The sequence below is a fragment of the Protopterus annectens genome, chromosome 1.part1 (genome assembly GCF_019279795.1).
Source record: "Protopterus annectens isolate FY-2018-M chromosome 1.part1, PAN1.0, whole genome shotgun sequence".
Lineage (NCBI taxonomy): Eukaryota > Metazoa > Chordata > Ceratodontiformes > Protopteridae > Protopterus > Protopterus annectens.
Window position 1 is genome coordinate 935,846,553 of NC_056726.1, and position 23,244 is coordinate 935,869,796.

Genomic DNA, 23,244 nt, shown 5'->3' on the forward strand with positions numbered 1-23,244 from the left:
GATAGAACACATTTCAAAAGCAACTGTGTATGGCCCTTATTTCTAGTCCCTCTTAAATAGTTGCATTAACAAGGCAGTACCAAGTTGTATGAAATATGAAAAATGTAATGTGATAGTCAGATGACTGCAAACTTAGTGTCATCACAAACTCCCCTGTTGACACCAAGATCCTCCAATAGGCCCTGTTCCAAACAAATAGCTGGTGTCAAGACCATGGACTAAAGCTGAAAGCCAAGATGTGTATAATTGTATCCTTCAGCAGGCAGGACTCTACCTGTAATTATCACATTGCCGACAATCCATGGAAAATCAATACTATAGTTAGCAATCTAGGAGCCTATATCGGCAATAAAATGTCCTTTGATCACCATGAATCCACTTTTGTAAGGACATCCTTTTTCATTTTACAGCTTATAGCTAAAGGTATTGCATCCATATCCAGTGATGTAATTGTTACACTGTACTTAGCACTCATTATTTCATCATTAAGTATAATGTCCCTTTCAAGTACCTGTCCATACATTTGTTATAACTGAAATGGTCACAACGCTTTCCCTCTAAAAAATCAAGGGCTTTAACTGTAAAAACTAAGCAGACTGTCTCAAAGCCTTATCCCACTTGTCAGTATAATACAAGCTACTGAGAGGACATCTATCTTGCATATAGAGCTTCAATAGACCCTATATTGTCAGAACTATTACACATTTGCAAGTCCAATGGTACCATAAACACCTGCTCAAGGGACTTCAGTTTGTTTTGTGAAATAAATTAAACGCATTGGAGGGATAGATTTGTATCTTACAGAATATTGCTTCTATGAAACCATCTTACTCAAATCAAATGTAATTTAAACCAATGAAGGGTAACCACAAATTCACTCCACTATTTAAAAACCCTCAGTCTTCTGGACAGGGGAAACATATAAATGTCCAACCTGTCCTTGCCTTCATCTCTGGGCTATCTGCATGCAAGATATAAGGACTAAAAACAGCATGGGAAATCATGGCTTGGCTTGTTAACATTACCACTGATCAATAACCATAATAACCTAGGAAGTACTGACGAACTTATGATGGTAAGTATTGCTCTCACTAATTGCAATTATTTCTATGTCCTAAAGATACCATCTATAATTCTTTTAGCCCCTTATTTTATTTCAATTTGTTGACCAGGTAGGTGTACTGATTAGTTGATGCTTTTCTTCCATGACCCAGGTACAATGTTACAAGGTTTACAGTAGTTACAATAGTGCAATAAAAGCAATTACATATAGTTTAGATTTTGTTTTCCATTTTGTAGTAATTCCTTTTCTGGCAGCTGATGGCATTAAACTTAGTAAGGCCTTACAAGGTCTTAAAAAAATTCAGATGCTATATCACAAGATCCATTTCCATAGTTAAAGTACTCTGCATGATATTTTGAAACTCAACTAACTCATTACATTCCTAAAAAAAAAAAAGATGTTCACAATTTCCTCTCTCTGCCCAATTAGACCTCCAGCATTTGCTGTCTACCTTAAGAAAAATTATCTGGAGTCTGTTTGGAGCATAAAATAGCTATATAAATACAGCCAAGCAAAAGTCCTAAACTCACTTTGAAAGTATTTCTCCTATCTTAAAGATGAAAACCGCTCATTCATGAGCATTTTCCATTTAATTTTGCTTAGTTTGCTTAATAAATTCAGTAAGAAATGTATATTTTCCTAATACATACAATATATGCACCAATTCTATACAATACTATATATGATTTCAGTCAGAATTTATAAACCACAGGATTTACTGCACCCTGATAACATGATGGACCAGATAGAGACCCTCCTTAACACATACATAATGTAACTTCTGTTTAGAAAGCCATCCTTCTCTGGTTGGATACATTTTGGTAATATAAGCCCACTTTAGTTTACTAGCGAGTTGTTGAAGCAGAGTATTTTAGAGGAGCAGTATCCAAAAGATCAACCCCAAAGAGAATAAGTTGAAAATCATAAAAAAAATGCAAAAAAAAGTATTTTTGCAGAGTGTGCATGCCCCACTGCACGCCACTACCATGTATATTACATATACTGACTTCACAGTTGCACCACAGTTATAGAAAGTACAAAACAAAACATTCAGAACTGCATCTCTGGCTTGTACCATTAAAAACATTGCCATTGTCCTATGACCTTAAGTTCAGAGATAAAGGTAGTGCCAGCATATTAAATAAAAAGCAACAAATTGCTAACACAATGAAGCTCTTAATAGTTTAATTGTACTGGGGGGTGTCTGGCATAATAGTTAAGGTTTTCCCCTCATAAACACACAAGATACAGGGTATGATTCTGACCTTGGATTATTGGCTCAGCCTAAAATGATTCCACAGAGCATCTAGTCTAGCATTCAGCTATGAACTTATGAACTATTAGTACGTATATTAACATTTTTCCTACGTGCAAATAAAAACTTGTGCATCTACTTTGTTTGACTATGGAAATCAAAAATATAGATTCCAGATTAAGATTCCAGAAGGGAAAATCAACTTAAGGTTATCAGTGGTCTATTTTTACTCTTTTGAGAGTGCATGCATACTTACACGGTAACACTCCTATCTGGGCAGCGGTCCCCAAATGTGCCACCCTGCTCCTTGAAGGTGATTAGATTCCAGACAGCTATCACAGTATCTTCAGGCACATGAAAATGAAACAACTCTACACTGGCAAAAGACCTAAAGGCATTCAGTTTCCTTGGTGTCCGAGTGAAATAATCCGTTACAAAGAGGCCATCTGTGGGGCAGAAAATAAAGTATGTCAGATTTAAATACATGTAGCTGATGATGAAATAAAGAATTCATTTGAAATGATTGATGCTCTTCAAATTTAGCTAACATATTTCTATAACAGCATCAATGAAAACTAAATTGTCATTCTTTTATATATTTACATAACTATATATGACCTGGTATTCTAAATGGCTCTTCTTGTGACTATCCACATGACTATTCCAGGTTATAGCATTTTATAAAGCTTTAGATCATGTATATGCAAACATGGATTGCATTTTTGCCAATGGTGCAATACTCAATGAGCTACAACATGCATTCAGTCTCAGAGATCATAACTTTGCAATCTAAAGGTTAATACCTTTTGGTTTTGCTATGTACTATTTCAGTGGTTCAATAACGTTGCATCACATAGACCAATATGGGTTAAAATTAGCAATATATCTTCAGGTATGTTATCCACTTACATTTTGAGGATCAATATCTTTTATCAATGACCCTATCCCTCTCTCATTAACTATGAACCCTTTCAGTGAGTCTTAGGTAAAATAAATCCTGGAATATGCAGATGACATTCTTATGCTAAACTCCAGTCATACAGTTCAAAATACTAATCAATCTGGTTATAACAAAGCTCAGTCATTGTAAAGTCTGTTAAACCCAAAACAATGTTATTTAGTAGCTTGCAGTATTTATGATGGCTAACTGATTCGCAGTGTAATGAAACTGTAGAAAAAAATGTTCAGAGATATGCATAATCATGTTTCTACTCATACAAAACTCGAGCTAAAACCAACCTCAGATTATTACATCAGATTCTGGACATAAATTACTATAAGAAATATCAGACTGAGCATGTATGTTTCCTTTGCATTCGATTCTTCTGTGTATTGAGTAGACTTAGACAATGGGCTAAGTGTAGCTCAGCCACCTTATTGGAGTATTGGTAAAACCTGGCAAAAACATGTCTGCCACTTTAATACAGCATATTAATGTGTTGTGCAGCTCAGAAATGAAAAACAAACAAACACCTTTTTTCTCTCACTAAATCCAGCTTTGCTGTTTTGTGAATGTAATATAATAATAATAATAATAATAACAATAATAATAGTTTAAAAGAATGGGTATTATTGAGGAAAGAATGCCCTCCTAGGGGTATATTAACCCTCTAAATGTGGTGTCAGGCCTCTTAGCTACCCCTGGATGAGTGCTATTTCCACAAGTAGCACCTACCCTGTCAGGCATTATTGCTTACTTAGTGCACTTATATGTGTCTCAACACTTAAAATGTTGGTTCATTTGAACATTAGAATACAATGTTATGCATATGCATCTTGAAGTGAAGAGAAGCTAGTTTGATATGATGGAAGAAGTTAATGGGGGGAATCGCAGTTAACTTAAAATGCTTTCAAAGACCTAGTCAGAAAATACCCATGATAAATCTAGTAACGATGCATAGTTTTTATTTTAAATGTGATAAATTGCTCATATTTTATATTTTTAAAAGAATATAATATAAGACTAACTCTTGTTAGTGGGAAAAGCTGTTGAATTCAGCTGAAATATAAATTACATAAGAGGAATTTAACTTGGGCAAATAATAAATGTGGAACATCCAAACAGTTACTTAGGAGGTCAATAACTATATCACAAGCCATCAGTGAAACAATGAACCTAACATATACTGTAGTACAAGTATATCATGGAAACATTCAGCAGTTGTGTCGGTTATTTAAACACATCTATGTTTTTGGATGTTAGAACTGACAACAACCATTTTAAAATAAGTACAGCAAAATCACACATAATACAAAAGCATAGTTATACACTGCTAGTGAAAAAGTACATGACAGTAAGCAGCACAGTAGTATGTAGTACCACGTATCAATTACGGCATGCATGGCTTCCCTTCCCAGAATGCATATTTCTTAATTCAAATATAAGAATGAAAAAAATGATGTATGGCTAATAAATCCAAATATAAACAACAAAACCGCACTGGAGTATCCACTGAAACTGCACAAAAGTCTTTCTTTTTAAGCATACTCAAAGTTTAATAACTCCGCTTTACCTCCCAAAGGACTTCATCAGAAAAAACAGTCAAATAAAAAATGTCATTACTTAAACACAAAAGATCCAATCAAAGCATGGCATTAATTTAATAATTAATTAATTAAAAAAAAACAATTAAAATGTTAAAGACATATATATAATAAAAACCGTATAAGACCAATCAATGAAAAACTAAGAAAATAGGAAAGACACTAAAGTAGCTAATTATTCTCTGTAAGGGCTCTATGCCTTCTTTCCTTTAAAAAACATTTAATATTAATAACTTAATTTAAGTTAGACCCGGATATGTAGAGGCCTTAAATCTAACTTACCACATAATATGTATTTATATGTATGTCTTTAATTTTTTTTTTATTAATTAATTATTAAATTGAAGATATGCTTTTATATTCTAGTGTGGTTTTGTTATTCATATTTCTTAATTGCCGTCTACGCTATGGTTAGATAACATCAGCGGAAAAGGATGTGCATCACATAGTACATAGCTGTGTGTTCTATCGCTAGATGAAGGGAATGGTGGCCACTTTGTCTGTGCACTTATTTGGCAGTACAGAAGCAGCAGTAACTAAGCAGAAGCTCAACAGGACTGTATTCTGTCGCACGTGTATAGAATACCATTGCAACCAATCATTTACAGAAGGCATAAGCACATACTTCAGGAGGTAACAAGCATACAAACGTTTGCTGTCTGGATTTATCCTGCTACTCAGCTACATACTGCTGTCATTCTGCCGACTGTGAATCAAGATTAATTTACACTCTTGTCAAGCAACATCATTTGTTTCAAATTCTGCATAGCTGAATTCAGAAACTATTGAAATTTGCCTATACAGGTTAACAGGGCTTGACTTATCAATTAGAACCCTTAAAGCCGGATGCACTACAGAAAACACGTTCATCAGTTCTTTCACTAATTTATAATAATGTTTAGCATTTTCTATTGTTTTGGCTTAACAGTATAACAACTTCCATTTACGTTCCAGATCTTAATAATAGTATAATATAAAAAAGCCTCAAGGATACTGAAACCAAGTTATTGTAGCAGATGTGGGTATGACCCTGGTCACAGCCTGTATGTCCTTGAACAACTGCTTTGAAATGAATATAGGTTTGAAAAGACAATTATCCACAGCCACAAAAGTACACACATAGAAGCTTATGCTTCAAGTAGAATGCAAGGAGCCAAACCAACAAACAGTGCTTGGTAATATTATTCATGCAAATGAGTGATAATAAACATGTATCTAGAAAGTAAACAACTGCAGAGGTTAATAAATAAATAATAACTGTTTTGAATTTGGCTCAAATTGCTGAAGGAAAACAAACTAAATGGCAAAACAGTAACACATCTGCATTAATAGGAACCATTTAAATAAAGACATTTTCAGGCAGCATGGGGTCTGCTTTATGCTTTGCAGAGTAAACTGGCAGCAATGCTGGAAAATTTTACTTCATGAAGTATTATTGTCATTTTAATGCCAAAAAACATTTCAGTAAAAAGAGCATTTTTTAACTTTGCATCTATAAAAATAAATAAATGTGCACATCCATTTAACTTAATATAAAACTAGAGTGAATATACATGAACAAACTTTAAATTCTTAGTGTGGGTGAGCCGTTAGATATTAATAAGTTGCAATGCCTCAGATAACCTTACAGTCATATATCAGGTTATAGAAAGCAATTATAGGCACTCCATATTGACAACAACTGTCATTCATCATGTGATCCTTACTAATTTAATTACTGCTCCACAGGAAAACATCATGTTCTGTTCTTGCTCTGGCGATGAGGCCAAGACAAACTGCAGTGATACTAATTAAAATGAACTCCACCTTTAATATGACTGTCAAAAGATCTGTCTGATAAAAACTTAATGAAACAGAATAAGAAGAATTTATACACAAAAACACAGCTGTATTGTTGCAGTTTATGGGAACCAAAAATTCTTCAGATAATTCTACTATGGGAGATTTGCAATCCAGTTTCATCTGAGACAAATTCATACTTATTTAAAATTTAGTAGCTGGGAAGAATCCATCCCTGCCTTCTTCTTCAAATATCCATCATCAATTTTAGCATGAAAATGTTGATTTTGTATGAAATATATAAATTTAAATAAAATTATTGCAAATTACTTTGCAATAATGTTTTTATCCAGAATAATAAGTCATAAAACAGACAAAAAACAATGCTAGACACTTTGTGAGAAAGCCTATACTCTTTCTAATGCTCCTATTTCAAGTATTGAAAAGCTGACTCAGGAAGATTATATTTCTCCTATTACTGATGTTTTAATGCATGAGCCTGCATAGGTTGCATTTTGTACACTGGTTTATGACCTAATCACTGGTCTCAGAGAAGAAGGGAAGTTTTATTACTTATTATTGTTTTTTTTTACTTCCTCTATTTTCTCTGAGTTTGTGTTAACTTAAAAGTATACATAAAGATTATAGTGAAGAGCTTGCCCCTACATGTTTTTATCTTTTTTATGACCTTGAGAATGTTATCATTTTGAGTTTTCAACCCCCACAGGATTTATACATTTTAGTTTTGAGTAACCACTACAATTAAAATAACGCATGATTATTCATAGAGGCTCTGATTTTATAGTCTAATATCATAATTTGCCTTATGGCAAAAATACTATAAAAGGAACATAAAATCAAAATTTGATTTTGTTCAGGAGAAGCAATTTGAGCAGTTGTTTAATCTCAGTCATAAAGTAATGGCATCTGAAAGATTCTTTATCCCCGTATGCCATTGTTTCCATAATTCAGTTTGACATAAGGAATTTGTAAGGTACAGTACAAGAAAGAAGTTATAAAAACAAGAACATTTAGTCTGCCAAATATAATGATTTGAATATTTTAGTGTGTGACTTATTCAGTCTTCTAAACCAGGGAGTTTTTTTTTTTACTGTGAATAAACATTAAAAAAAACATTAAATATGTTTACCTGCTACTTTTATGTGTTAAACTTTCAAAGCGGGGCATCACTGAGGTGGAAAACAAACCCTCATTTTGCATGTTTTCAGGTAAATGGATCACAATAAAGTGAAAAGAAAGACACTTGAACCCTCTCAGGAGGGTGAGCTAAGGGTGACACAGCAGAAGAGTGAGGGTAACTCTTGTTCAGGGGAGGCATGACTTAATGCCATTTATTATGTTAAATGCTATGACTTCATATCACCCAATTACAAGATAAAGACCAACCTTCCATTAGCTAATATTATTTATATGCTGATCACTAAGTAGTTACTGCATTTATAATTGGTAGCATCTTAATTTTGTAGGGGCTGCAAATTTCTTTATCTTTGCTCAACCCCCCCCTCCCTTGCTGTTACATTAGAATAAGACTTGTTGTTCTTTCACCTGTTTTCTTCTCCAGTTACCTGCCTCTCCTGGTTTCTTCTTTACATCCTGTCAGTTTTCCTACTGTTCCCAGCCTTTGATTCTGCACTGCTCAGTCTAGCAAGAACCATTCAAGACAGCAAGCTCGGACCTGCCGATCCTAATTGTAATCTGCTGAAATAGTTGATGTAGGTGTTTTAACATATTTTTTCCTCTGTTAAATCCCTATTTGTTTGTGGGTTTGTTAAACTCCCTCTATGTGCTCTGGTCACCTTGGGAGACATGGCAGCAAGGAACAAAAAAATCACCCACCCCCTCTATCTCTTTTTTTCACCTCCTTGTAGTATTGTCATGGTAAAATAGTTCCCTGGGCTTAGTCCCTATGCACTAGACATTGTTTAATAAAAGTAGAAATAGCGCCTGAACTTTGTAGTGTGTTTATTAGTTCTAAACCTACCAAACAGTTCCAAAGATTTATTTTACATTTGTTAACCGGGCTAGTCTAACTGGATATATTTCCATTTTCAGTAGAGGCCTGGGGAGAAAAGCTCCAGTGAAACAAAAATAAAAATAAAAATTTAAACATTAAAAATTAAAAAAACATTTGAAAATTAAAAAACATTTAAAAATTAAAAAATAATTAAAAAACAGTTAAAAATTAAAAATCAATATTAATACATAATAAGTGAATGGATTTCAATAGAAGATTATTGAAAAAGCAGGAAGTAATTAGAATACAATAAATTACAGCAGTATTACTAGAGTAATGTAGGCATTTACAATAGCAGAGGTGACAATATGTATAGGATAATTCAATATGCAGTGAGATACATGTAGACTATCAGCATATTAACAGGATAGAGATTTTCAGAGCATTAAACAGGCTAGATTACATCAGTATGTTGAAATCTGATAGTTTCTTACCTGCCTTTTGCCTGATTGTTTTTTGTTGCTTCCTCTCTGCACTGTTGCGACTCTGGTCCAAACCAGCTCCATTCCATCACTGCACTTGGGCTCACTCTGCTTGCCTATCCTAGCCCCATTCCCACCCAACCCTCTTTTATTACATTTATACTTACTATAACCACACTCTTGCCACTGGTACCAATCAACTTCCCCCACCACACCCTCCCTCAGCCCTCCCACCTTCCCAATAGCTCCAGTCAACCTCCTCCACCACACCCTTCCTGAGCCCTCCCGCCTCACCATTTTTTCTATTTCTCACTGCCTTTATCTGTCGCACGATAGATCTAACCTAAGCATCCCTTAATATTTTCCACTCCGAAAATATATGTCAGCCCTACCCCTATTTATTTATTTTTTCTTTCCTCTCTATTCCATCCTCTAACACACAACTCTATTACTTGGATTCCTATCAGCAGACCAAAGATGCATGTTTTTGAATGCATCTTGGTCGAAATAACAAAACTGAAACTGCAAAATATCGAAGCTACATGTAAGCGAATTCTTTCTCTGAGAAAGAATTCACTTGGCCGCTTCGGTACTTTGCCATTTGTGGCACTGTAGTGCGGTCTCAGAGTTGGTATATTTAAGTAGAGTGTGTGAAGGGGCATAGCCCCCCCCCATCGGGGGTGTGGGGGTGAAGCCCCCCACTTAATCTCGTATTTTAATATGCTTACTTTTTTTTTTTTTTTGGAACAGTGATTTTTTTTCCCTTGGAAAAAAAAATCACTGTTCTGACAGTGTGGTTTGGTAAGCTTTCACTTACATGGGGTCGATTAATAACTGTTCACTAACCTAAGCATTTGGTGATATAATATAGACCCTATTACTGTACTTACCTCTATACTGTACTAGTGGGTTTTCTCTGCCTATCCTATAATGCCTCAGACCCTTTCAACTACTGCATCAATTACGATCAATCCCCTACTCAAACCATCAATAATCATCTACCCCCAACCAAACCCTACAGCTACATCAGCCCACAACTATACAATATTTAAAACACTCTCCTCCTTCCATTCAAAGTAATAAAATCCCCAAACTCACAACTACCCCTTTTGAGATACCATCAAGTTATCACCAAATTGAAACACCTACTTCTGTACTCCCTTAGGCAAATCAGATCCATCCCAAACCAGATCCCAACGATGACTCACCTCCAACTCAACGGCTCCTCCCAGACTCCCATATATATTCTGCTAACTAAACCCCCTCTGGCTCAATGGTATATACCAGTACACCAAAACAAAACAGACCTCATCACTTATCAACAATTAAGAAACCAAATTAAGAGAAAAAAATGACAAAAAACATTACTTCCAAACCTCTCATCAAAAATTTCTACACAACCCACAAAAATGTTGTCACTTAGTCAACTACCTGCTCAACCCTGGTAAAACTCCCACCCCCTCTTCTACCACAACAAGTACCTTTGGACCCTCAGCCTCACAGTTTAACTCAAACTTTACACATCCTCTCTCCTCCCTACTTGCTGGCCACCAACAACAACCTCTCACACTCCCATCTTCCGCTGCTAGTGCAACAAACTCTTTCTCATTTAAACCTATTCAAACTTCTTAAATTAAAAAGCTCTTAAGCAAACTTAAGCCCTGCTGCCTCACCGCTGACCAACTTCCAAACAAATTTCTAAAAATAGCAGCACCATGTATTGCCTATCCTATCTCTGTGCTAATCAACCATTCTATCTTTGATTAATATGTTCCCCACCTCTGGAAAGTCACTCACATCCTCCTCTTCCACAAGGGTGGCCCCTCTAGAGATATCTCTAACTACCACCACATTGCTATCCATCCACCCCTAGCCAATATCTTAAGAAATGTATTCAGCTACAACTCCTCAACCACCTAACCTCCTATCCGATATCCAGCATGGTTTTAGACCCCAATATAGTACTAACACAGCGTTATTATCTTTCACAAACTCTATTCATCAACAAATGAACAATGGACAAATAGTCTTTGCAATTTTCCTGGACATGTCAAAAGCCTTTGACAGCATTGCCCACCAATTACTACTTAACAAACTTGCTACGTACAATCTCAGTTCTGCATCCCTGACTTGGTTCCACAGTTATCTATCAAACTGACAACAGGCTACTAATGGGAGAACAATCTCTCCCCTCTACTACCAGTATCCACTGGTGTACCCCAAGGTTCTATTCATGCCCTCTACTCTTTATCATCTTCACAAATAACCTCAGCTGAGCAACCCAGCATGCCTCAGTCATTCAATATGCAGATGATACATCTCTTATCTGCTCTGCTCCTTCCCCACAAGAACTACTAGAAAAGATGCAAAAAGCATTCCAGGAAATTGAAACTTACCTATCAAACCACCAACTCATCCTTAACCCTAATAAGACTAAGTTAATGATTTTTACAAAAAAAAACAAAAACAAACATGCACCACTCCCCACCCCCTGCTACCCAATCAGCCAATGGCACCAAAACTGAGCCTACAAACCAGGCAAAGCTCCTAGGTATTACAATAGATGATTACCTCAAATACTATATTCATATCTCTCCAACTGTCAAAAAGGCCATGCTAAACTCGGTACTCTCTACAGGTCCAAACCCTACTTAACCCACCAAGCCAGACTAGCCACTGCTAGATCTCAGCTTCTACCTACCCTTCTCCAGTTCTTACACATCTTCATCAATTTATGCATGGCTGACCTTCACAACCTGGAATCCTGCTGTAACAAAATTGCAAAATTCACTGCCAGTCATCCCCATAGAGCTCACCAATGTTCTTCTCTTCAACAAATAAACTGACTAGAACTTCCAGACCTGATAACATTGAACCAGCTTACCCTCACCCACAAAATAATATACAGTCCCAGTTGCTGCCCCAGAATCTCAACCTTAGCTCACCTACAGGTCAACAGCAGGTCCCTTAGGTCATTTCATAACTACCATGGCGACTCCCTCTACTCAAACAAAATAGCGAAATACTGGAATGCTCTTCCCCAAAACATACAAAGCAAAACCTGCCATTCCTCTTTTAAAACTAAAATAAAAGAATATTTTAAAAGCAACTGGATCTGCCCCTGTAGTCCTCCTGGATAAACTTCCTCACTCCTACTAGTCTTCCTACCAATGCTCTTCCTCCTCTTATAGCTGTAGTTACTTTTGATCTTATGAAAATTATTTGCCTCCGGCTTATAAATTTAAATCTCTTTTTAATATTTCAATTATACCCTGTTCACACACTATTTTACTATTTATGTCATTTTTTTTCATGTTGCGTGCCAGCTTACAGATTACTCTGTTATCAAGAATCTGTAGCTCTCATTCTGATTTTGCTCCTATGATGTAACGAACTCAGCTAATGCATGTATTGCATTGTACATTTTTTATTTTTTATATTTTCCCTAGCAGATTTGTTTGTTTTTCAATTGAATTGTACAGGTTATAGGTCACATTAAAGGTGGGAAAAGTTTTGAAATGATTTATTGCGGCTCATTTCTTTATATCACAAAAAAAACTGGGATTTTAACAGGGGTGTACACTTTTTATATCCACCGTAGTTACTGTAAATTCTTTACTGCTTTGTATGTCTTTATTAGTGTATGTCTTGCTTTTGTTGGAGTTTTTCTCCCCGGGTCTCTGCTAAAAATGGGCTACTGGCCCAGTAGAACACTATCTGGTAAACAAATGTAAAAATAAAATAAAATAAATAAATACAATAAAATGTGTTGATTAAGAGGAGGATGTTATGATGGTACAAGAGACTAAGTTGAAAGTAGAGAACTGTGAAAATTATGTTTGAAGGATTTTTTTCAGGTGGAGACCAAAAATGGATAGAGAAAAGGAAAGCAAGAGATCACCATGATATTTAGAAAGGGGTTCATGAGAGCGTAAAGTAGTATTAATCATTTTATAGCTCAGGCCAGCATAAACATAGATCTAACCCCTGTAAATTCTGGTCTACACTAAATAGCATCCTTTACCCAGGCTCTCCCTCTAACCCTTGCCCCTACCCAAACTCAACTCCGGAGGAAACAGCTACCCTACTAAATTCCCACTTCATCTCCTCCATCCAAAACCTCCTACCCTCTCAAACTAACTCCTACTCCTTACCTGATCCAACACCCAGCCCCAATAACACTTTTTTCTCCTTCCAGCCATTTCCCACTTCTTACATCAAATCTCTACTGCTCAAACTCAAACCCTGCTCTCTCTCTCTACTGATAAATTACCTCCCACCTTCCTCAAACTTGCAGCTGACTCTATTGCCTACCCTGTGACTATATTAATTAATAGATCCATGCTAGAATCTACTGTTCCTACTCATTGGAAATCTTTCTACACCACCCCTTTCCATAAGGGAGGCAACTCTACTGATCCTACCAACTATCGACCTATTGCCATTCTATCCCCCCTATCTAAGATCCTAGAAAAATGTATCCATAGTCAGCTTCTAAACCACCTTCTCAATCACAACTTACTCACCTCTACTCAACATGGTTTCTGCCCCTATCATAGCACTACTACTGCTCTACTTTCCTTCACCCACACCATTGCAGAATCCCTGGACAATAATAAACCTACTTTCTGTCTCTTTCTAGACCTCTCCAAAGCTTTTGATACTGTATCCCATCCTTTACTGCTATCTAAACTTGCAAACTTTCACCTATCCTCCACCCTCAGCTGGTTCGCTTGCTATCTACCTGGATGCCAACAATCTGTCAAATGGCTCTCCTCATATTCTCCTTTCCTGCCTATCTCTACTGGGGTTCCACAAGGTTCCATCTTAGGCCCCCTTTTATTCAATATCTTCACTAATGACCTCTTCATCTCTTGCAATAATTCATCTCTCATTCAATACGCTGATGACTCCACTATTATTTCTACAGCCAACAACATCTCTGATCTACACACTCTAACCCAAAAAGCTTTACTCTCCACCAAACAATGGTTTTCAAAAAACGTACTAATCCTAAATCCCAAAAAAAAAAAAAAAACTCTTGCTCTTCCTCCCCTGTTCTCTTGCTCAACATAGATCTTCCTTTGTTGTTAAATCTTGCAATAATAGAACCATCCATCCTGACACCCACACTAAACTCTTAGGGATTATCATTTGCGATGAACTAAAATTCAATCAGCATATACAGCAATGCATAAAGAAAACCCATCAAAAACTTGGTCTCATATATCGGAACAGAACATACCTCACTCCTGAGGCTAGACTCACCCTTTGACAAGCACTTCTCCTCTCCCTCTCTCCTCTATACTGCCCCAGTTCTCACAAATATTCAAACTACTACCCTGAACAAATTTAAACAAACCTACCACAAAATAGCCAGATTCATTACTAACTGCCCAAACAACATACACCACTGTATTGCCTTAAAGTCTACAATGGCTGGAACTCCCACAATTACTTCATCTATACCAATTTTACATGCTGCACTCTGTGCTGTTTAAACCCTCCTGCTGTCCTTCCCTATCTCTCCTTGTTTCCATCTATACCCCTTCTCGATCTCTCCACACCTCAAATCAGCAATTGCTTGATGTCTACCACCCTAACAAGTCTGTTGGTAAGCAACTCTACAAGCATTCTGTGGTCCAAGCTTGGAATAAACTTCCCCTTAATATACGCTCTATCTCTCATACTCCACTATTTAAAAAAGAACTGAAGACACATTTACTCAATTCCAGAACCTGTACCTGCTATGACCCTACTTAGTTCTCCCCTCCTCCCACACTCATATCTCTCTCATTACATCCTACTATCACTCTTGACTTTCCCCATCTGTTCGGCAACTAAGAATTTAATTTTTTCAAAGAAGCAAAAATGTAGATGTTTATTTCTATTGCTTGTTATTATCATTTGTAATACTTGTTTTTTATTGTTCTGTGATCATATATTGTATTTGCAGGAGCTTTTCTCCTCGGGTCTCCACTGCAAATGGGACAATAACCCAGTTGGACTAACCCAGTTAACAAATGTCAATAAATAAATAAAAAAATAAAATATTGGTAGGGTGAACGGGTCTTTTAAGGAAAAATCAAAGGAATGGAGAAATGTAAGGTAAAAAGAGAAGGACACCAATAGTACTCTATACATATATATATATATATATATATATATATATATATATATATGGTGAAGAAAACAGGATACCCTATAAAATCTGTGATGAATTGAAAGCAGAATCCAGAATTCCAAATGAGGAAAGGAATTACTAAGTTTATGGAATGCATTCACTGGGAACAAGAGAAAGACAAGGGGTTATTTTTATTTGTTAACAGGGTTGGTGAGCTGCTCTATAGATCTTTTTCAACCCTGATCCAAGATAGAGGCAGTCATAGTTAACTTTAAAAGAACATATACATTTAGGGATAGTTTACACATTTTACAGTGGACATTATATATTTTAGGTATCACTCTTATGATTACATAGATTAATGGACTTCTCTACAGGTGGACAATGTGAAATTCCTTGCGTGTCAGGAGTTAAGAGTATAAGGGATACAAAAGATACTCACTATCCTTGAATATATTGCCACTAAGAGTGATTCAGTACTATAATTTCAATGCCACACAAGGTATACAAAGGGGAGTGGGATGATATATCAGAATTTTACCAAAGCAAGGTATATTAAGTGTGTCAATTAACTAAACAACATTGGGGAGGAAAGGTGTATATATCTATATCTATCTATATATCTATACATATATATATATATATATGTGTGTGTATATACATATATATATATATATATATATATATATATATATATATATATATATATTTATGAAACAATGCACATTAAAAAGTGTGTTGGCATTTATCACATAGGAGCAGGGCCAGTCCCACTCTTGGAAAGACATCTGTCCGTGTCTAGATCAGCACATCATTGTTTGTTTAGATAGCTGTATTAGTCTCTTGTGGTTTTAGTGTGTTTTGTTATTGCATACCTTAAATAAATTTATGACACCATGGGTTATGTCCTGCTCCTATAACTGGGGGAGTGGGACCTCTTCTTTTGTTATGAGTTTTCTTTATTGGACTATATGTTTGAGTATATTTTCAGATTATATCTTTCAATAAAAGTATAAAATAATGTTAAGACACTTCAATCAGGGTATTTACAACTTTCTGTTATCTGAATTAATTACACTGAGAAATGATATTGAACAAAAAAGACTTTCAAACAGAAAATCGGATAACATGACAAGTATCAAATCTGTAGGAAAAAGAGGAATAGGAAATGGAGACAATGATTATACCTGAAACCTAAAGAGCCGAATAATATTAAGTGACTAAGGAAGGTGCAAGCATCTATCAGAGAGCGTTCCACAAATTCATAAGACATGTGCAAGCATCTATCAGAGAGTGTTCTGCAAATTAATAAGAAGTACAAGTATCCATCAGAGAGTGTTCTACAAATTAATAAGAAGTGTGCAAGTTATCTATCAGAGAGTGTTCCACAAATTAATAAGAAGTACAAGTATCCATCAGAGAGTGTTCTACAAATTAATAAGAAGTGTGCAAGTATTTGAGAGTGTTCCACAAATTAATAAGAAGTGTGCAAGCATCTATCAGAGAGTGTTCCACAAATTAATAAGAAGTGTACAAGTATCCATCAGAGAGTGTTCCACAAATTAATAAGAAGTGTACAAGTATCTATCAGAGAGTGTTCCACAAATTATTAAGAAGTTTACAAGTATCTATCAGAGAGTGTTCCACAAATTAATAATAAGTGTGCAAGTATCCATCAGAGAGTGTTCCACAAATTAATAAGAAGTGTACAAGTATCTATCAGAGAGTGTTCCACTAATTAATAAGAAGTCATCATGGAACTCATAAACAAAGACATTGGGAACCTCCAAACACTGGATCCTACCCAATTCTGCTTTGTTAAGGGCAGATCTTGCCTGTTGATCCTGGTCAATTTCTTTGAAACAGTCAGTAAGGCCATAGACGAAGGGAAGGTAGTCCACACAGCCTACCTCGACCTTGCAAAAGCCTTCGACACAATACCCCACTCGGGCATCATAAATATGCTCACCAGCTTAAACATCAACCCCTATGTCATAAGATCGGTTGCAAACTGGCTTAGAGATAGAACCCACATGGTCAGAATTGCAGGTGCCATGTCAGACTCTAAACCAGTTACAAGTGGCGTTCCACAAGACTCAGTCCTGAGACCTCTCTTGTTCAGTATATATTTCTCTGACATACAGGCTAACACAGGAGGACTATGGCTGACAAAGTTTGCAGATGACTGCAAACTGGGGGCCATAATCGATTCACCGGCTGACACAAGCATCCTCCAAACAGGTCTCACAAAGATTGATAACTGGTGCCAGAACCATGGCCTAAAGCTAAATGCCAAAAAGTGCATAGTCATCCCCTTTGGGAAAAACAAAGTGCCCCCAAATTACCACATAAGTGGTAATCCATTAAGTACGGAAGAAGTAATTAGGGATTTGGGGACCCAAGTAGATTGCAATCTCTCCTTTGACAATCACATTGCCAAAGTGGATAGAAAGACATTTTATATAGCCCACCTTTTCATGAAGGTGTTCGCATCTAGATCAAGAGAGGTCATTGTGCCCCTCTACTCATCACTCATCAGGCCCAAAATTGAATACAATGCCCCATTTGGGATGTACCTTACCCGACACCTGCTACAACTAGAAAGACCCCAAAAGTACCTCACCAAGAGGATCAAGGGACTCAAACAGATGCCCTACGCAGTTAGGCTAAAGAAACTCAAGCTCTACACAGCTGCTTACCGCCTACTCAGAGGTGATCTGTGCTTGACGTATAAATCCATGTCCAACCCAGAATTAATGGACATGCTCCACCTCAAGAAATCCAAATCCATGAGAACTACACACTCCAGTGACTTAAACCTCAGCACAGAAATAAATAGAACATGCTGTAGGGACAGATTCATATCCAAGAGGCTCCCCTTACTCTGGAACAAAATGCTAATGTATGTCAGACAGAGCCCTTCAATGACCCTCTTCAAGAAGAACCTTGACGTTTGGATGGGAGATCGTAAATTTACCCCTGGGATCTCTTCTGTGTCACTGCTAGACAGAGGCTCGTTAAACTAACCTTAAATGGGCTATCTTCTGTGACCTACTATACAGAGGCACAGTTAACTAATCTAAGAAGGGTGGCAAAAGCCAAACACGCTCTGGCTATGCTTGTAAATGCCCTAGGGCAGATAGCCTATTATCAACCTATGAACCTAAGTGTGCAAGTATCTATCAGAGAGTGGTCCACCATTTAATAAGAAGTGTGCAAGTATCCATCAGAGAGTGTTCCACAAATTAATAAGAAGTGCACAAGTATCCATCAGAGAGTGTTCCACAAATTAATAAGAAGTGTACAAGTATATATCAGAGAGTGTTCCACAAATTAATAAGAAGTGTGCAAGTATCCATCAGAGAGTGTTCTACAAATTAATAAGCAGTGTACAAGTATCTATCAGAGAGTGTTCCACAAATTAATAAGAAGTGTACAAGTATCTATCAGAGAGTGTTCCACAAATTAATAAGAAGTGTGCAAGTATTCATCAGAGAGTGTTCCCCAAATTAATAAGAAGTGTGCAAGTATCCATCGGACAGTGTTCCACTAATTAATAAGAAGTGTGTAAGTATTTATCAGATAGTGTTCCACAAATTAATAAGAAGTGTACAAGTAACCATCAGAGAGTGTTCTACAAATTAATAAGAAGTGTACAAGTATCTATCAGAGAATGTTCCACAAATTAATAAGAAGTGTATAAGTATCTATCAGAGAGTGTTCTACAAATTAATAAGTGTGCAAGTATCCATCAGAGAGTGTTCCACTAATTAATAAGAAGTGTGCAAGTATCTATCAGAGAGTGTTCCACAAATTAATAAGAAGTGTACAAGTATCCATCAGAGAGTGTTCCACAAATTAATTAGAAGTGTTCAAGTATCCATCAGAGAGTGTTCCACAAATTAATAAGAAGTGTGCAAGTATTCATCAGAGAGTGTTCCACAAATTTTTTAATATTAAGTGTACAAGTATCTATCAGAGAGTGTTCCACTAATTAATAAGAAGTGTGCAAGTATCCATCAGAGAGTGTTCCACAAATTAATAAGAATTGTGCAAGTATCTATCAGAGAGTGTTCCACAAATTAATAAGAATTGTGCAAGTATCTATAAGAGAGTGTTCCATAATTTAATAAGAAGTGTGCAAGTATCCATCAGAGAGTGTTCCACAAATTAATAAGATGTGTACAAGTATCCATCAGAGAGTGTGCCACAAATTAATAAGAAATGTACAAGCGTCTATCAGAGAGTGTTCCACAAATTAATAAGAAGTGTGCAAGCATCTATCAGAGAGTGTTCCACAAATTAATAAGAAGTGTGCAAGCATCTATCAGAGAGTGTTCCACAAATTAATAAGAAGTGTGCAAGCATCTATCAGAGAGTGTTCCACAAATTAATAAGAAGTGTACAAGTATCTATCCGAGAGTGTTCCACAAATTAACAAGAAGTGTGCAAGTATCTATCAGAGAGTGTTCCACAAATTAATAAGAAGTGGGCAAGTATCCATCAGAGAGTGTTCCACAAATTAATAAGAAGTGTGCAAGTATCCATCAGAGAGTGTTCCACTAATTAATAAGAAGTGTGCAAGTATCTATCAGAGAGTGTTCCAAAAAATAATAAGAAGTGTACAAGTAGCCATCAGAGAGTGTTCTACAAATTAATAAGAAGTGCACAAGTATCTATCAGAGAATGTTCCACAAATTAATAAGAAGTGTACAAGTATCTATCAGATTGTGTTCCACAAATTAATAAGAAGTGTGCAAGTATTCATCAGAGTGTGTTCCACAAATTTTTAATATTAAGTGTACAAGTATCTATCAGAGAATGTTCCACTAATTAATAAGAAGTGTGCAAGTATCTATCAGAGAGTGTTCCACAAATTAATAAGAATTGTGCAAGTATCTATCAGAGAGTGTTCCACAAATTAATAAGAATTGTGCAAGTATCTATAAGAGAGTGTTCCATAATTTAATAAGAAGTGTGCAAGTATCCATCAGAGAGTGTTCCACAAATTAATAAGATGTGTACAAGTATCCATCAGAGAGTGTGCCACAAATTAATAAGAAATGTACAAGCGTCTATCAGAGTGTTCCACAAATTAATAAGAAGTGTGCAAGCATCTATCAGAGAGTGTTCCACAAATTAATAAGAAGTGTGCAAGCATCTATCAGAGAGTGTTCCACAAATTAATAAGAAGTGTCCAAGCATCTATCAAAGTGTTCCACAAATTAATAAGAAGTGTGCAAACATCTATCAGAGAGTTTTCCACAAATTAATAAGAAGTGTACAAGTATCCATCAGAGAGTGTTCCACAAATTAAGAAGTATACAAGTATCTTTCAGAGAGTGTTCCACAAATTAATAAGAAGTGTGCAAGTATCTATCAGAGAGCGTTCCACAAATTAATAAGAAGTGTGCAAGTTATCTATCAGAGAGTGTTCCACAAATTAATAAGAAGTACAAGTATCCATCAGAGAGTGTTCTACAAATTAATAAGAAGTGTGCAAGTATTTGAGAGTGTTCCACAAATTAATAAGAAGTGTGCAAGCATCTATCAGAGAGTGTTCCATAAATTAATAAGAAGTGTACAAGTATCCATCAGAGAGTGTTCCACAAATTAATAAGAAGTGTACAAGTATCTATCAGAGAGTGTTCCACAAATTATTAAGAAGTGTACAAGTATCTATCAGAGAGTGTTCCACAAATTAATAAGAAGTGTGCAAGTATCCATCAGAGAGTGTTCCACAAATTAATAAGAAGTGTACAAGTATCTATCAGAGAGTGTTCCACTAATTAATAAGAAGTCATCGTGGAACTCATAAACAAAGACATTGGGAATCTCCAAACACTGGATCCTACCCAATTCTGCTTTGTTAAGGGCAGATCTTGCCTGTTGATCCTGGTCAATTTTTTTGAAACAGTCAGTAAGGCCATAGACGAAGGGAAGGTAGTCCACACAGCCTACCTCGACCTTGCAAAAGCCTTCGACACAATACCCCACTCGGGCATCATAAATATGCTCACCAGCTTAAACATCAACCCCTATGTCATAAGATCGGTTGCAAACTGGCTTAGAGATAGAACCCACATGGTCAGAATTGCAGGTGCCATGTCAGACTCTAAACCAGTTATAAGTGGCGTTCCACAAGACTCAGTCCTGAGACCTCTCTTGTTCAGTATATATTTCTCTGACATACAGGCTAACACAGGAGGACTATGGCTGACAAAGTTTGCAGATGACTGCAAACTGGGGGCCATAATCGATTCACCGGCTGACACAAGCATCCTCCAAACAGGTCTCACAAAGATTGACAACTGGTGCCAGAACCATGGCCTAAAGCTAAATGCCAAAAAGTGCATAGTCATCCCCTTTGGGAAAAACAAAGTGCCCCCAAATTACCACATAAGTGGTAATCCATTAAGTACGGAAGAAGTAATTAGGGATTTGGGGACCCAAGTAGACTGCAATCTCTCCTTTGACAATCACATTGCCAAAGTGGATAGAAAGACATTTTATATAGCCCACCTTTTCATGAAGGGGTTCGCATCTAGATCAAGAGAGGTCATTGTGCCCCTCTACTCATCACTCATCAGGCCCAAAATTGAATACAATGCCCCATTTGGGATGTACCTTACCCGACACCTGCTACAACTAGAAAGACCCCAAAAGTACCTCACCAAGAGGATCAAGGGACTCAAACAGATGCCCTACGCAGTTAGGCTAAAGAAACTCAAGCTCTACACAGCTGCTTACCGCCTACTCAGAGGTGATCTGTGCTTGACGTATAAATCCATGTCCAACCCAGAATTAATAGACATGCTCCACCTCAAGAAATCCAAATCCATGAGAACTACACACTCCAGTGACTTAAACCTCAGCACAGAAATAAATAGAACATGCTGTAGGGACAGATTCATATCCAAGAGGCTCCCCTCACTCTGGAACAAAATGCTAATGTATGTCAGACAGAGCCCTTCAATGACCCTCTTCAAGAAGAACCTTGACGTTTGGATGGGAGATCGTAAATTTACCCCTGGGATCTCTTCTGTGTCACTGCTAGACAGAGGCACTTTAAACTAACCTTAAATGGGCTATCTTCTGTGACCTACTATACAGAGGCACAGTTAACTAATCTAAGAAGGGTGGCAAAAGCCAAACACGCTCTGGCTATGCTTGTAAATGCCCTAGGGCAGATAGCCTAGTATCAACCTATGAACCTAAGTGTGCAAGTATCTATCAGAGAGTGCTCCACCATTTAATAAGAAGTGTGCAAGTATCCATCAGAGAGTGTTCCACAAATTAATAAGAAGTGCACAAGTATCCATCAGAGAGTGTTCCACAAATTAATAAGAAGTGTACAAGTATCTATCAGAGAGTGTTCCACAAATTAATAAGAAGTGTGCAAGTATATATCAGAGAGTGTTCCACAAATTAATAAGAAGTGTGCAAGTATCCATCAGAGAGTGTTCTACAAATTAATAAGCAGTGTACAAGTATCTATCAGAGAGTGTTCCACAAATTAATAAGAAGTGTACAAGTATCTATCAGAGAGTGTTCCACAAATTAATAAGAAGTGTGCAAGTATTCATCAGAGAGTGTTCCACAAATTAATAAGAAGTGTGCAAGTATCCATCGGACAGTGTTCCACTAATTAATAAGAAGTGTGTAAGTATTTATCAGATAGTGTTCCACAAATTAATAAGAAGTGTACAAGTAACCATCAGAGAGTGTTCTACAAATTAATAAGAAGTGTACAAGTATCTATCAGAGAATGTTCCACAAATTAATAAGAAGTGTATAAGTATCTATCAGAGAGTGTTCCACAAATTAATAAGAATTGTGCAAGTATCTATCAGAGATTGTTCCACAAATTAATAAGAATTGTGCAAGTATCTATCAGAGAGTGTTCTACAAATTAATAAGAAGTGTACAAGTATCTATCAGAGAATGTTCCACAAATTAATAAGAAGTGTATAAGTATCTATCAGAGAGTGTTCTACAAATTAATAAGAAGTGTGCAAGTAT

The 23,244-nt window shown here is 36.5% G+C and overlaps 1 protein-coding gene across 2 annotated transcripts in view; it reads right to left on the bottom strand.

Moving 5' to 3' along the window:
- TMEM8B (transmembrane protein 8B) overlaps positions 1 to 23,244 on the bottom strand; it is a 2,953,746-nt gene that overhangs the window by 1,987,096 nt on the left and 943,406 nt on the right. For both annotated transcript variants that reach the window (XM_044079042.1, XM_044079038.1), the window contains exon 2: positions 2,575 to 2,764. In XM_044079042.1, the coding sequence (XP_043934977.1) occupies positions 2,575 to 2,764 (190 nt within the window). The remainder of the gene's footprint in view (positions 1 to 2,574; positions 2,765 to 23,244) is intronic.